At 45.8% G+C, this 13,626-nt stretch overlaps 1 protein-coding gene across 2 annotated transcripts in view; it reads right to left on the bottom strand.

Moving 5' to 3' along the window:
* The window catches only part of LOC132381729 (solute carrier organic anion transporter family member 2A1-like), a 223,150-nt gene that overhangs the window by 81,122 nt on the left and 128,402 nt on the right, over positions 1-13,626 (bottom strand). For both annotated transcript variants that reach the window (XM_059951311.1, XM_059951304.1), the window contains one exon: positions 11,607-11,688. In XM_059951311.1, the coding sequence (XP_059807294.1) occupies positions 11,607-11,688 (82 nt within the window). The remainder of the gene's footprint in view (positions 1-11,606; positions 11,689-13,626) is intronic.

Below are 13,626 nucleotides of genomic sequence, written 5' to 3' on the forward strand. Positions count from 1 at the left end.
GTCTAATTAACTTGGGAGCCAACTTCCTAGATTCCACACTCAGAGGCAAATGCTGAGTGGATAGCCACACCTATTGCCCAAAATGTAAAGTGGGCCCATTTTCTCCTTTGATTAGCCTTGGTTTACACCTTCCAGGTAGAGGCCTGCAAAATCTCTGATGGCCTAGTCCCATTTCTTGCAGTGTTGGACGAGATCTTCAGCCACAGGAAACCCATCCTTGGCCTCCTGTTCCAGAAAGAGTGGTGGAGGATAACCAAACTAGCATTCAAACAGTGACATCCCATGCGCTAAATTCTGTAAGGTACTGTGGGTGACCTCTGCTCACATCAAATGACCGTACCACTCTTCAGATCTTTCTGAGGCCAAGCATCTTTGGGTTCATTCCAGATCTTTGTTGACAAACACTGGCTGGCCGTTGGACTGCGAATGGAACAGTGGAAAGAGGACTCGTTGTTGTCCTAATAAGCTTACAGAATGCCCTCTATAAATGTGATGTGAATTGTGGACCACAATCCGTGACAATGTTCACCGGGTATCTATGGATCATGAAGACCTGGGCCAGGACAATTTCAGCCATGTCCACTGCAGATGGTAGCTTGTCCAAGGCAATGAATTTGCAGTCCTTCGAAAACTGATCAACAATTACCACGATGACAGTCTTCCCTTAGATGGTGAAAGACCCATGACAAAGTCCATGGAAATGTGTGCCTATGGTCTGTCCAGAACAGGCATGGGGCTCCTTGCGCCAGATGCACACTTCACATGCTTTTGTGTATTGTTGAACCTCTTTCGCCATTCCAAGCTTCCAATACTTTCTCTTAATGAACTTGAGGGACCTGCAGTCTCTTTGGTGAGTGGTCATTCTCAATGAATGTCCCCATTGGAGTATCTGGGACTGGACAGAACATGGGACAACAGCAAACTGGGGGACCATTCTTAGGAATCCCCCTTGCGCTTAGCATAAGAACATAAGAAATAGAAGCAGGAGGAGGCCATTTAGGCTGTCAGGCCTGCTCCGCAATTCAATAAGACCATGGCTGATCTGACCATGGACTCATCTCCACCTACCTGCCTTTTCCCCATAATCTTTAATTCCCTACTATGCAAAAATCTATCCAAACTTGTCTTAAATATGTTTACTGAGGAAGCCTCCACTGCTTCAATGGGCAGAGAATTCCACAGATTCACCATTCTCTGGGAAAAGCAGTTCCTCCTTATCTCCTCATCTCCCCCAAATTTTGAAGCTATATTCCCTAGTTCTAGTCTCATCTACCAGTGGAAACAACTTTCCTACTTCTGTAAAAACACAAAATGCTGGCAGAACTCAGCAGGCCAGACAGCATCTATGGGAGGAGGTAGTGACAACATTTCAGGCCGAAACCCTTCGTCAGGAGTGAAGTAACATGGGATGGTGGAGAGGGGATAAGAAGTGGGGGGAGGGATGAAGTAGAGAGCTGGGAAGTGATAGGCTGGAGGGAAATGGGCTAGGGGGAAGGTGGAGAATTATGGGAAATAAAAGAAAAAGAAAGGTAGGGCTGGGGGGAGATTATAGTGGGGGGGGGGGGAAGAGAGAGAAAGAGAACCAGACTAAAATAATAGATAGGGATGAGAGTAAGGGGTACAGGGGTATCCTCCTCCTCATGGACTATCCGCCCAGGACTTCTACCCACCCTGGATCTGATCATCTCTAATTGCTGAACCCACCGATGACCCATTCTCCCATCTCCAACCCTCCTCCTCCTCATGGACTCCCCACCCAGGACTTCTACCCACCCTGGATCTGTTCATCTTTAATTGCTGTAATCTCCGTTGATACCCCTGCCTCCCCTTACCCCCATCCCTATCTATTATTTTAGTCTGGTTCTCTTTCTCTCTCTTTTTCCCCCTCACTATAATCTCTCCCCAGCCCTACCTTTCTTTCTCTTTTATTTCCCATAACTCTCCACCTTCCCCCTAGCCCATTTCCCTCCAGCCTATCACTTCCCAGCTCTTTACTTCATCCCTTCCCCCACTTCTTTTATCCTCTCCACCATCCCACGTTACTTCACTCCTGATGAAGGGTTTCGGCCCGAAACATCGTCACTACCTCCTCCCATAGATGCTCTCTGGCCTGCTGAGTTCTTCCAGCATTTTGTGTTTTTATTTATTTCCAGCATCTGCAGATTCACTTGTTTTCCTACTTCTATTTTATCTATCCCTTTCATAATTTTATATATTTCTATAAGATCTCCTCTCATTCTTCTGAATTCCAGCGAGTACAGTCCCAGGCGACTCAATCTCTCCTCACAGTCTGACCCCCTCATCTCTGGAATCAACCTGGTGAACTTCCTCTGCACCGTTTCCAAGGCCAATATATCCTTCCTCAAATAAGGAGAGCAGAACTGCAGGTGCAGCTTCATCAGTGCCCTGTACAACTGCAGCATAACCTCCCTGCTCTCGTTCAATCCTTCTAGCAATAAAAGCCAACCTTCCATTTGCTTTCTTTATAGCCTGCTTCACCCGCAAACCAAGTTTTTGTGGCCTTGCAAACAAGAGCATGATTCCCCAACAAACTGGCGCTACCACCTTGACTTGTGGCAATATGATGGTAGGTTGCTCCTCTTGTTTGGGTTTGCTGAGTTGATGGGACAGGGCATCAGGCTTCTGGTTTTTTTCACCTTGGTCAATAGATCAGGATGACATAAAGTAGTTGAAGAAGAGAGACCACCTGGCCTGTGAGGAACTCAGTCTCTTGGCCTACTGGATATAAACCAGGTTCTTGTTGTCTGTCCAAATAATAAAAGGTTCTTGTCCCTCTCAAGCCAGTTACACCATTCTTCCAAAGCCAACTTAACCATGAGTAGCTCCCAATTCCCAATGTCATAGTTTCTCACTGCTGCCTGGAGAAAAACGCACATGGGTGCAGCTTACTGTCCGAAGGTGTACCCACTCTAATATCTGAGGCACATCTACTTCCACGATGAAGGTAAAGTCCAGGTTAGGTGAATGCAAGATGGGTGCTGATGTGAACCATTGTTTGAGATCTGCAAAAGCAGCCTCCGCTTTGCTAATTCAGACAAGACAGCCAGTCGATTTCTTGGTCAGAGCTATCAGCGGAGCTGTCCTGATGAAAGTCTGGTAAAAGTTGTCATATCCCAGCAACTGTTGGACCTGTTTCACATTGGATGGTGGTGGTCAATCTCTGACTGTCTGGGTCTTAGTGGGGTCCATCTTGAGAGTGCCATAGGAGATGACGAAAAACAAAAATTAAACAGTGGTCATGTGAAATTTGGATTTCTCCAGCTTGACATAAAGTCCATGATCAAGGAGCCTCTTTAAAATGTCGCTGACATTGCCACGTACCCCATGACTGGGTTACCAAACCAGCAGAAATGGAATGATGTTAGACTGGTGGGCACTATGTTTATCTTTTCAAGATGCTCTGGCCCCTTGTTATCAATTCTTACAGCCTCATTTGTTTTCGTGACAGCACCGACTGGGGCAGCTTTTGGATCATATGCTTTTAGCATATTAGCGTGTACTAACCGGCTCGGCTTCCTCCTGTCGGGGTTTCGATAACATACAAACATAGTTCAGAGAGTCTATTTTCTTAATTGTCTTGTACGGACCTTGGAAGCTCGCCTGTAGGGGATTGGTCACTAATGGGAACCGAACCAAGACCTTATCGCCCACCTGAAATACCTGTTCTCGTGCTCGTCTATCATACCACTGTTTCATTTTAATTTGGGAGTCTCATAGATTTTCCTTGGCAAGGTCACATCCTGCTAAGCCTCTCTCAAAATTTCAAAATGTAGTCAATCACATGGACATGCACTGTCAGGTTCGATCATTGCTCTTTAAGTAAAGTCAGAAGTCCTCTGGGCCTATGACTGAAGATGAGCTCAAATGGGCTGAACCCCAGTGATTCCTGAACCATGTCCCTCACTGCGAACAGCAGAAGTAGCAATGCATTATCCCAGTCTTAAGTATTTTCCTGGCAGTAAGTTTTAATCATGGTCTTTAAGGTCGCGTGGAATCTTTCCAATGCCCCTTGGTATTCCAGGTGGTATGCGGAGGCCAAAATTTGTTTAGCTCCTATCTCAGACATTATCTGCTGGAATGTGTGGGATGTGAAGGTACTCCCCTGATCTGACTGAATCTCCCTAGGCAACCCTACAGTGGTGAAAAATTTTATGAGTGCCTTTACCACTGTGGGAGCTATGATGTTCCCCAGGGGCACAGCCTCCGGGAATCTAGTGGCAGCACATGTAATGGTAATCACCAACTGCCACACACTCGCCGTTCTAGGCAGGGGGCTCATAAAATCCACAATGACTCAGGAAAAAGGTTCCCCGAAGGTGGGTATCGGTCGAAGAGGTGCCTTAGGGATAGCCTGGTTCGGCTTTCCTACCACCTGACATGTGTGACACCTTCTACAATAGTCAATAATATCCTTCCTCATATTTGGCCAGTAAATGTCTCTCATAACTCTATCTACTGTTTTCCTCACTCCAAAATGTCCACTTAGGGGTATCTTATGGGCCAGGTTCAAAATTTCGTCCCAATAAGCCTTCGGAACTATCACCTGGTGTACCACTGCCCATTCCCCATCTGCAGGCACGGTGGTCAGCCTCCACTTTCTCATTAATACTCCCTCCTTCATATGGTAGCCCACTGGTTCCTTCTTAATTCCTGCTTCAGAGAGAGCTGTCTCTTTCAATGCCACAAGCTCCTCATCACATCTCTGCTCCTTTATAAGTTCCTTCCTCGCTAATGGTAAATCCACCTCCTCTCCCTTACTTTCCTTAGCTCCACTATCCTCTTTCTTCTCATTCTTCAACCCCTCTTGGTACAAGGCTGGTAAAAACGTCTCAGCTAAATCAGCACCAGACTCAGTTAAACTTGTGCCTGTCTCAGCCGCCTTTCTCGACATGCCGCGGGTTACTGCGCAGGCGGGATAAACCTTGGAATCTATGGGCAGGTCCTCAGCACTTACAGGCTTGCTCGTCAGCTTCACTGCTGAAAACACATCCCCACCTGCAAGATCATTACCAACTAAGACATCCACATCGTTCATCGGTAATTCAGACCACACACCTATTGTGGCTGGTCCGGATACCAGGTCACATTTCAGAAATATCTTGTGCAAAGGTACGGCCTCAGTCCCTTTTCCGATACCTTTTATCACATTTACCTCCCCAGTCTCGGTCTCAGCACTGAATTCTAACACCTTCCTTAAGATCAATAACTGACAAGCCCCAGTGTCTCTCCAGATCCGCACTGGAACTGGGGTTGACCTCTCCTCCACAGCTACCAACCCATCCGAAATAAATTTCTCACGCCCCTCTTGAACGCTATCTGACCTTTCCTTCCTCATCGGTCTGTTGACCGGCCCAATGCAGCCAGTCGGGGTTGTCGCCTTTCCTTTTCCTGTCTTTTTCTTCGGAGCCAGGCATTTAGATGCTATGTGACCAGCCTTACCACAATTATAACACGTAAAGCTAGGAAACTTCCTGCCAGCTTGCTTTTCCTCCTTCTTACCCTTTCCAGTAGTCCCCCGCTTATTCTCGGACTTCACTGGTGGGCTTTCTCTACCATCCCTACTACCCTTCTGTAGCTCTTACTTGGAGCAAACTTTACTTTGTGCGTTAAAGCATACTCATCAGCTAACTTGGCAGTCGCAGCCAGTGTTTCTGCCTCTTTCTCATCTAAACAGGTCCTCATACCCTCGGGAACACAGCTCTTAAACTGCTCAATCAGCACCAGCTGTTTCAGCTTCTCGAAATCCCCACTGACCCCTTTTAAGGAACACCAGCAATCACAGTACATGTGCATTTTACAATAGACAATAGGTGCAGAAGTAGACCATTCCGCCCTTCGAGCCTGCACCGCCATTCTGAGATCATGGCTGATCATCTACTATCAATACCCAGTTCCTGCCTTGTCCCCATATCCCTTGATTCCCCTATCCATAAGATACCTATCTAGCTCCTTCTTGAAAGCATCCAGAGAATTGGCCTCCACAGCCTTCCGATTTTACGGGCAAACTCTAAATACATGCGGTCCCATGGCTTTCTCAAATTCCAGAACCTTTGCCACTATGCCTCTGGAACCAGCTCGTAACTCCTCAGTATAGCCCGCTTTACTTCCTCATAATCCTTAGCCTCATCCATAGACAATGTTGAATAGGCTTGCTGAGCCTTCCCCTTAAGAACACCTTGTAACAGAACAGCCAACTTCTCCTTAGGCCAGTCCTGATTCATAGCAACTTTCTCAAAATGGAGGAAGTACCTATCAACATCCATCTCCTTGAATGGGGGTACCAACTTAACCTCCTGACCAACCTTGAACCCCCTGACTGGGTCTACTGCCTGTACACCTCCCTGCAATGCCTTTAACTTTTCCAGCTCAAATTGCCTCTCTTTCTCCCTTTCATCTCACTGCCTTTAAGTCTTTTCTCTCTCCTGCTCTGCCTCCAGCTTCCTTATCCAGAACTCATGTTCCTCATGAGCTGAACCTCAGCCTCAGTTAGTGCTTTACCCTCAACAAACATCTCCAACGCCTCCTCTTTGAATTTCCCCTCAGCTACATAATGATGTGCTATTAACAGCTGTACCTGAGCCTTCTTCATACGAGTGGTCACCTTAATCTTTAACTTCTGAGCAATTCCCACCAGTACCTCCCTCTCAGCCTCGTCCAGCCCCTCAGGGGTTGGATCCACCACAAACTCATTAACCTCAAACTACATTTCTGCTGTTTGCCTTTCTGGTTTCCCACACAACCAAATCAGATAAGGGAATGTAACTCAATCAATTCAACAGCCCCCCAATTGGATATTCAAATCCCAGGACGAGGCCCCAATTTGTCACGTACCCCATGACTGGGTTACCAAACCAGCAGGAATGGAATGATACATTGGAGTCTGGTGGTACTGTAACTAAAAGTGTTTACTAGTAAACTAAGGAATCCAGTATCAAATATACATATATAACAGGTTAGCAATGATAAATACAGAACTGTAGAAATAGAACATAGAATCGTACAGTACATTACAGGCCCTTCGGCCCACAATGTTGTGCCAACGCTCAACCCTGCCTCCCATATAACCCCCCACCTTAAATTCCTCCATATACCTGTCTAGTCGTCTCTTAAACTTCACTAGTGTGTCTGCCTCCACCACTGACTCAGGCAGTGCATTCCACGCACCAATCTAAGTGAAAAACCTTCCTCTAATATCCCCCTTGAACTTCCCTCCCCTTAACTTAAAGCCATGTCCTCTTGCACTGAGCAGTGGTGCCCTGGGGAAGAGGCATTGGCTGTCCACTCTGTCTATTCCTCTTAATATCTTGTACTCCTCTATCATGTCTCCTCTCATCCTCCTTCTCTCCAAAGAGTAAAGCCCTAGCTCCCTTAATCTCTGATCATAATCCATACTCTCTAAACCAGGCAGCATCCTGGTAAATCTCCTCTGTACCCTTTCCAATGCTTCCAAATCCTTCCTATAGTGAGGCAACCAGAACTGGACACAGTACTCCAAGTGTGGCCTAACTAGAGTTTTATAGAGCTGCATCACTACATCGCATCTCTTAAACTCTATCCCTCGACTTATGAAAGCTAACACCCCATAAGCTTTCTTAACTACCCTATCTACCTGTGAGGCAACTTTCACGGATTCGTGGACATGTACCCCCAGATCCCTCTGCTCCTCCACACTACCAAGTATCCTACCATTTACTTTGTACTCTGCCTTGGAGTTTGTCCTTCTAAAGTGTACCACCTCACACTTCTCCGGGTTGAATTCCATCTGCCACTGCTCAGCCCACTTCTGCATCCTATCAATGTCTCTCTGCAATCTTTGACAATCCTCTACACTATCTACAACACCACCAACTTTTGTGTTGTCTGCAAACTTGCCAACCCACCCTTCTACCCCCACATCCAGGTCGTTAATAAAAATCACGAAAAGTAGAGGTCCCAGAACAGATCCTTGTGGGACATCACTAGTCACAACCCTCCAATCTGAATGTATTCCCTCCACCACAACCCTCTGCCTTCTGCAGACAAGCTAATTCTGAATCCACCTGGCCAAACTTCCCTGGATCCCATGCCTTCTGACTTTCTGAATAAGCCTACCATGTGGAACCATATAAGAATCAAAACCAAGCTCTATCAAAGTCTAGGTGTGAATGAATAGTCTTAAGATAATGCAGAGTTCAGTTCAGTTCAGTTTGGGTTGAGGTAGTTGCTGTTGTAATGTTGGAGAGAGAGAGAGAGAGAGAGAGAGCGACCAAGAGATGAGCAGTTGCAGCAGGCAAACCTTCCATTGTCTTCTTGTTCCATTGTGCTGTTGTGGCCACCGATTATGACCCCTCCGTTCCAAGCCAGATTGTTCTTCAGTGATGAGCTTGTCATCCAGGCAAGGGTGGACACACACACAAGTCCCCACCGGCCTGCTTTCACACACTGTGAGCCTCTGACCGATTCCCCCAAATTGATCCTCTGAACCCCCACCTTCCTGTGGGTGCACAACACTCTTTCAGTGTCCATTGATGTGTCTGCCTGTGTCTGAGCAGACCTGCTTTTTACCTACCCTGCCGGGGTACCAGCCATCCATCAACTGACCATGTCCATGTCCATCAAACTGGGCCACTCCCTGCTGTCTCAGCAGGCACCTGGCACCACTCTGCTGTGTCAGCAAGGATTCACACAAGCAGGCAAAGTCCTTGGAAGTCAACAATTAGCGAAGAAGCCATAAGTATAAATCCTTGTCTCTCTCTCCCTCCCTCTTTATCTCTCTCTTGTTTGCAGTATAGTTCATAGGGGGGTCAACTCTGGACCCCATCTCCCCATGGTTTGCTCATCACACGTAACAACATGAATGAAGCTTCTCCATGGACTTCTAGGATATCATCTAAGTAGACAAAGTCATACTTAGGGAGAATATCCCAGAGCACATAATTTTTAAAGGCCTGAAAAACTGCTGGTGTGTTCACAAGATCGAAGGGCATTAACCAGGTAGCATAGAGCCCTGTCAGTGTGTTGAATGTGGTTTTCCACTCACCTCACAGTGAATGCTTTTGCCTCATAGAAAATCTCGAAGGCTGTATTCATGAGTGGAAGAGGGTAATGATTCTTGGCTGTTATGCGGTTTAACCCTCTATCATCAATGCATGACCCATCTTTTTTTTTGTACGAAGAAGCTGTTGAGGTGGAGGCCTGAATGAAACCCATGTCAGCAGCCTCATTTATACATTCTTCAAATGTGCTTCTCTCTGGGCCTGAGAGCACCTATAATTGACCCCATGGAGAACAAGGCAGTCAGCATATGGCACAGTCATAGGGTCAGTGCAGTGGAAGAGTCAAGGCTTTCCCCTTGCAGAAGCCATCTTCCTTGTAAATGGAAAGAACTTGAATGGAAAGAATGGAAAGAAATGGAAAGGTGTTGGAAGTTCCTCAGAACATTATTTCAAGGACAACTCCTGAGGCAGGAGTGAGTCAAAAGACCTCAGAGTCTCCTCCCTAGGTTCACTAGACTCCTTCATTGAACCAGAGGCCAAATCAGAGTCCAAATCCATGTCCATATTCTGGAACAAGGTGCTACAGATGGTCCTTCTGCCCCAGGAACAGGCTCCAAGGGTCTACATTTAGGAGTCTTACTTTTAGTCAGAACATGGCCGCTGGATCCCTTAGTTTTAGCTGCAAGAGTCCCCGACTGCTTGGCACATCCTTGGTCTACACCTGCACTAGAGATTCCTTCTCTCTAATTCCAGCACTCCCCAACTAGACAAGATCAGGATTCACACAGTCCCACTGGCCAGGACAAACTTGTCTGTCTTTGAGGGCAGGACTAGGTCTCCAGAAGGCTTCAGGTTACCTTGCATTGAAGTCTCCCCCTTGTTGGTCGTTGGTCTTGGGCGAGTCTGTGTCAAACATACCCTCTTACAACAACTGGAGCAAGCAATAATCTCCCTTCCTTCCAGTTCACAGAAGGGTTATGCTGAGACAAACAAGGATGCTCAGGAATCGGAGGTATGAGTGGTGAGTCAATAATGTAGAATCCAATTGTCCTCCACGTGATCGTCAATCCTCATCTGCAAAGTCAGTCTGCCTGGAATAATTCCTACCACTGCCTGTAAGGAATTTGTGTATTCTCGTGTGACTATGTGAGTTTCCTCCAGGTGCTCTGCTTTCCTCCCACAGTCTAAAGGTGTATTGGTTGGTAGGTCCATTGGTCATTGTAGATTGATTGTCCAGTGATTAGACTAGGATTGCTGGGTGGCATGGCTGAAAGGGCCTCTTCTGCACTGCATCTCAGTAAATAAATACAAAGTAAATCTTTCAATAATCACTAGTTTCTGGAATCGTTCCAGAAGACTGGAACATTTAAATGTTACTCCACTCTTCAAGAATTATGTTGGAATTCAAGCAGGATAGACAAACAAGAATTGGTGGATGTTGAGTACTTGGATTTTCAGAAGGCCTTTGACAAGGTGCCCAACATGAGGCTATTTAACAAGTTAAGAACCCATGGTGTTACAGGAAAGATACTGGCATGGATAAAGCATTGGCTGATTGGCAGGAGACAAAGAGTAGGAATAAAGGGAGACTTTTCTGGTTGGCTGCTGGTGACTAGTGGTGTTCCACAGGGGTTTGTGTTGTGACTGCTTCTTTTCATGTTACACGTTTGTTAAGATACACACCCAACTGCGCCAGCTTCCTGAACTCCAAAGCTCTGAATCATTGCGTTGTGCTAGCCCACCTACTTACAGGAAGTATGTAAATAAGGTTGAAAGAGTACAGAGTAAATTTACAATGTTGTTGTCAGGACTGGAGGACCTGAGTTATAAGGAAGGATTGAATGGATTCAGGCCACATTCTTAACAATCAACTCCAGCATCTTCCCAAACACTGAGGTCAGACCAAGTGGCCTACAATTTCCATTTTTCTGGCTCTCTCCCTCTTGAAGAGTGGAGTGACATTTGCAATTTTCTAGTCTTCCAAAACCATTCCAGAATCCAGTGATTCTCTACAAATGTTCTCTACAAATGCCCGCAAGAAATGAATCTCGAGGTAGTATATGGAGTCCCTACTCCTGTCAGCCTTCCCCTTCACCCTGACAGGAACATGTGACCTTGAACTCTTGTTACCTCACTTTTAAACTAAACTTCCAAAATACATTTATTAATGTTTTTCAGATTTCTCACTTCTTCAGACTTGTTTTTTTGATTTTTATTTAATTGATAATATGTAAGCCTGAACAGAGATCACAGAAATCAGAGTCAAGATATCAGAAATGATGGCAGGGATTTTACCCAAAGCCAGAGTGATATCACAAATCCAATCATAGAATACTCAACCCATATGGTGTCCTTAGAAATCAGAGTGGAGAAGGCACAATTTAAATCGGGGGGGGGGGGAATTTGACACAGAAATCACAGGCCATTTAATGGATTACACACAGTCAACTTATGAATTCACAGTGGTGGAAACAGATCAGAGAGAAGAATAGGATTCAGGGAGAAAATCATTAGAGTGAAGATTACACATGAATGCTGAGAATATTTCACTTGGAGCAGACATTAATTGTTGGTAAAATATGGTAAATTATTTTCAAGTGGAAGACTTACTCTTGATGAACTCTCGGTTTGTTATTTCTTCCACCTTTTGCTCTTCCGCCTCACTCAGAATATCAGACTTACTGCTCGACTTCTATAAAGAAATGAAATTAAACATACTAAGCAAGCAAAACTGAGAAGTCCTGACCTGACATATTTTTAAGTCCATCTCAGCAGGAATTTCATTTGCCTAGGCATTATTCCTTTAATACTTATGCAAAACATTGTCTCCTCAGCACACTTCTCTACTCTTTGTCTCTGCACTGAAATAATCCAGGTGGAGTTGCCTGAACTGGGTGCACAAACTCTGGGATTGGTTTAAGTGAGGGGAATTGAAAGGTGTAGAAACTTAGGAGCAGTTCTCCCATGCCTGATAAACCTAAACTTACATTAGGTTCTGGAAGTGGTATGGGAAACTTTGAGAGTCTATGCTATACAGCATGGAAACAAACCCATTACTTCAACTCATCAAAGCTGGCCAAGCTGTCTACATACTGTAGCCAGAGAGTGGAAACTGGGGCTATGGAGGGAGGACAGAGGTAGTGAAAATCAGGGCCACGGGGAATGGACAGATCTGCTAACGAGTCACTGGGGACCTGGAGACTAAGTATGGACTATAGGAGCATGAGACCCAGTGAAGGAATGGGGAATGTAGCAACTAGAGCTCAAGAGTATAGAAATAATACCATCTAGTGAGCCAGAAGCTGAACCATTAGGATTTCCAAATGATCAGATAGCAATCAGCAAGCAGCAGTAAATACACACATGCTGACTGACACTCCATTTCTAAAGTTCAAACCATTGAACCATAGAACTTCTGGCCCTTCTTGACTGTGCTGAACCATTTTTCTGCTAGACCCACTGACCTGCACCTGGACCGGGGGTCGGCAACCCGCGGCTCCGGAGCCACATGTGGCTCTTTTACGTCTGTGCTGCGGCTCCCTGTTGCTTTGGGAAATAATTGGTTGTGGCGACCCTTTTCCTGGCACATCCGAACCGACTCACAATTAGATAGCCTACGGGGGTTTGCGAGCACAGAGCTTTGGAGCCTCTGCGCCATGGGGGGCAGGTTGAGGGAGGCTTAAAAGTGAGGCTGAAGATTTTGAATAAAGTTTTTTCCTTCCACTGCAGTTACCGACTCCGTATCGTAATTTTAGCGCTGCGTGTAGCACACCACTACATGGTCAGTATTTAATTAAAATGTATTTTATGTTAGTTTGTTAGTTTTTGAAATGTAAATCTAAATTTGAAGATTATGGTGATCTTGTACAATCTAAATAAGACGTTGTGGCGACCCATTTTCTGACACATCCGAACCAGCTCACAATTAGCCAGCGTTCAGGCTAAGGGAGATAGCCTACGGGGGTTTGTGAGTACGTGTCTTTTGCAGCATCCGCGCCCATGGGGGGGCGGGTTGAGGGAGGCTTAAAAGCAAGGCTGTTTAGTTCGAATAAAGCTATCTTTGACTGCAGTTTACTGACTGCGTGTAGCACACCGCTACAACGTGTTTTTATTGCTGGCTGTCCAGAGGGGAGGTGCTGAAACGCTTTGTCGCGTGTCTGGAAGAAGTGAAAACTTTCCTGGGCAGCAAAGGGCTCAACTTTTCTGAGCTGGAACAGCCAGAGTGGCTGGAAAAGCTACACTTCATGGTAGACATGACAGCGCACCTGAACACGCTGAACACAGCTCTTCAACGGGGTAAGGACGTACAGCCCTGCACATGTTGGAGGATGTTTTGGCATTCGAGCGCAAGTTGACGTTGCTTGCCAGAGATTTACAGAAAGGCACATTGTCTCACTTCCCCAATTTGAGAGAGTTCAAACAAGGTCACGACATGATAAATTCGGAGTATTTACATTCTGCAATCATCGCAATGCAAACATCGTTTGGGAAACGCTTCTGTGGGTTCAGAGAGGAAAAAAACACATTATCCTTCCCGGTCACTCCCCTAAGCATCGATCCATCCCTACTGAATACGACTGCATTGTCAGGTGTGAGTCAACCTGAACAAGTATGATAAATATTTTAATTG

The sequence above is a fragment of the Hypanus sabinus genome, chromosome 2, assembly GCF_030144855.1.
Source record: "Hypanus sabinus isolate sHypSab1 chromosome 2, sHypSab1.hap1, whole genome shotgun sequence".
Lineage (NCBI taxonomy): Eukaryota > Metazoa > Chordata > Chondrichthyes > Myliobatiformes > Dasyatidae > Hypanus > Hypanus sabinus.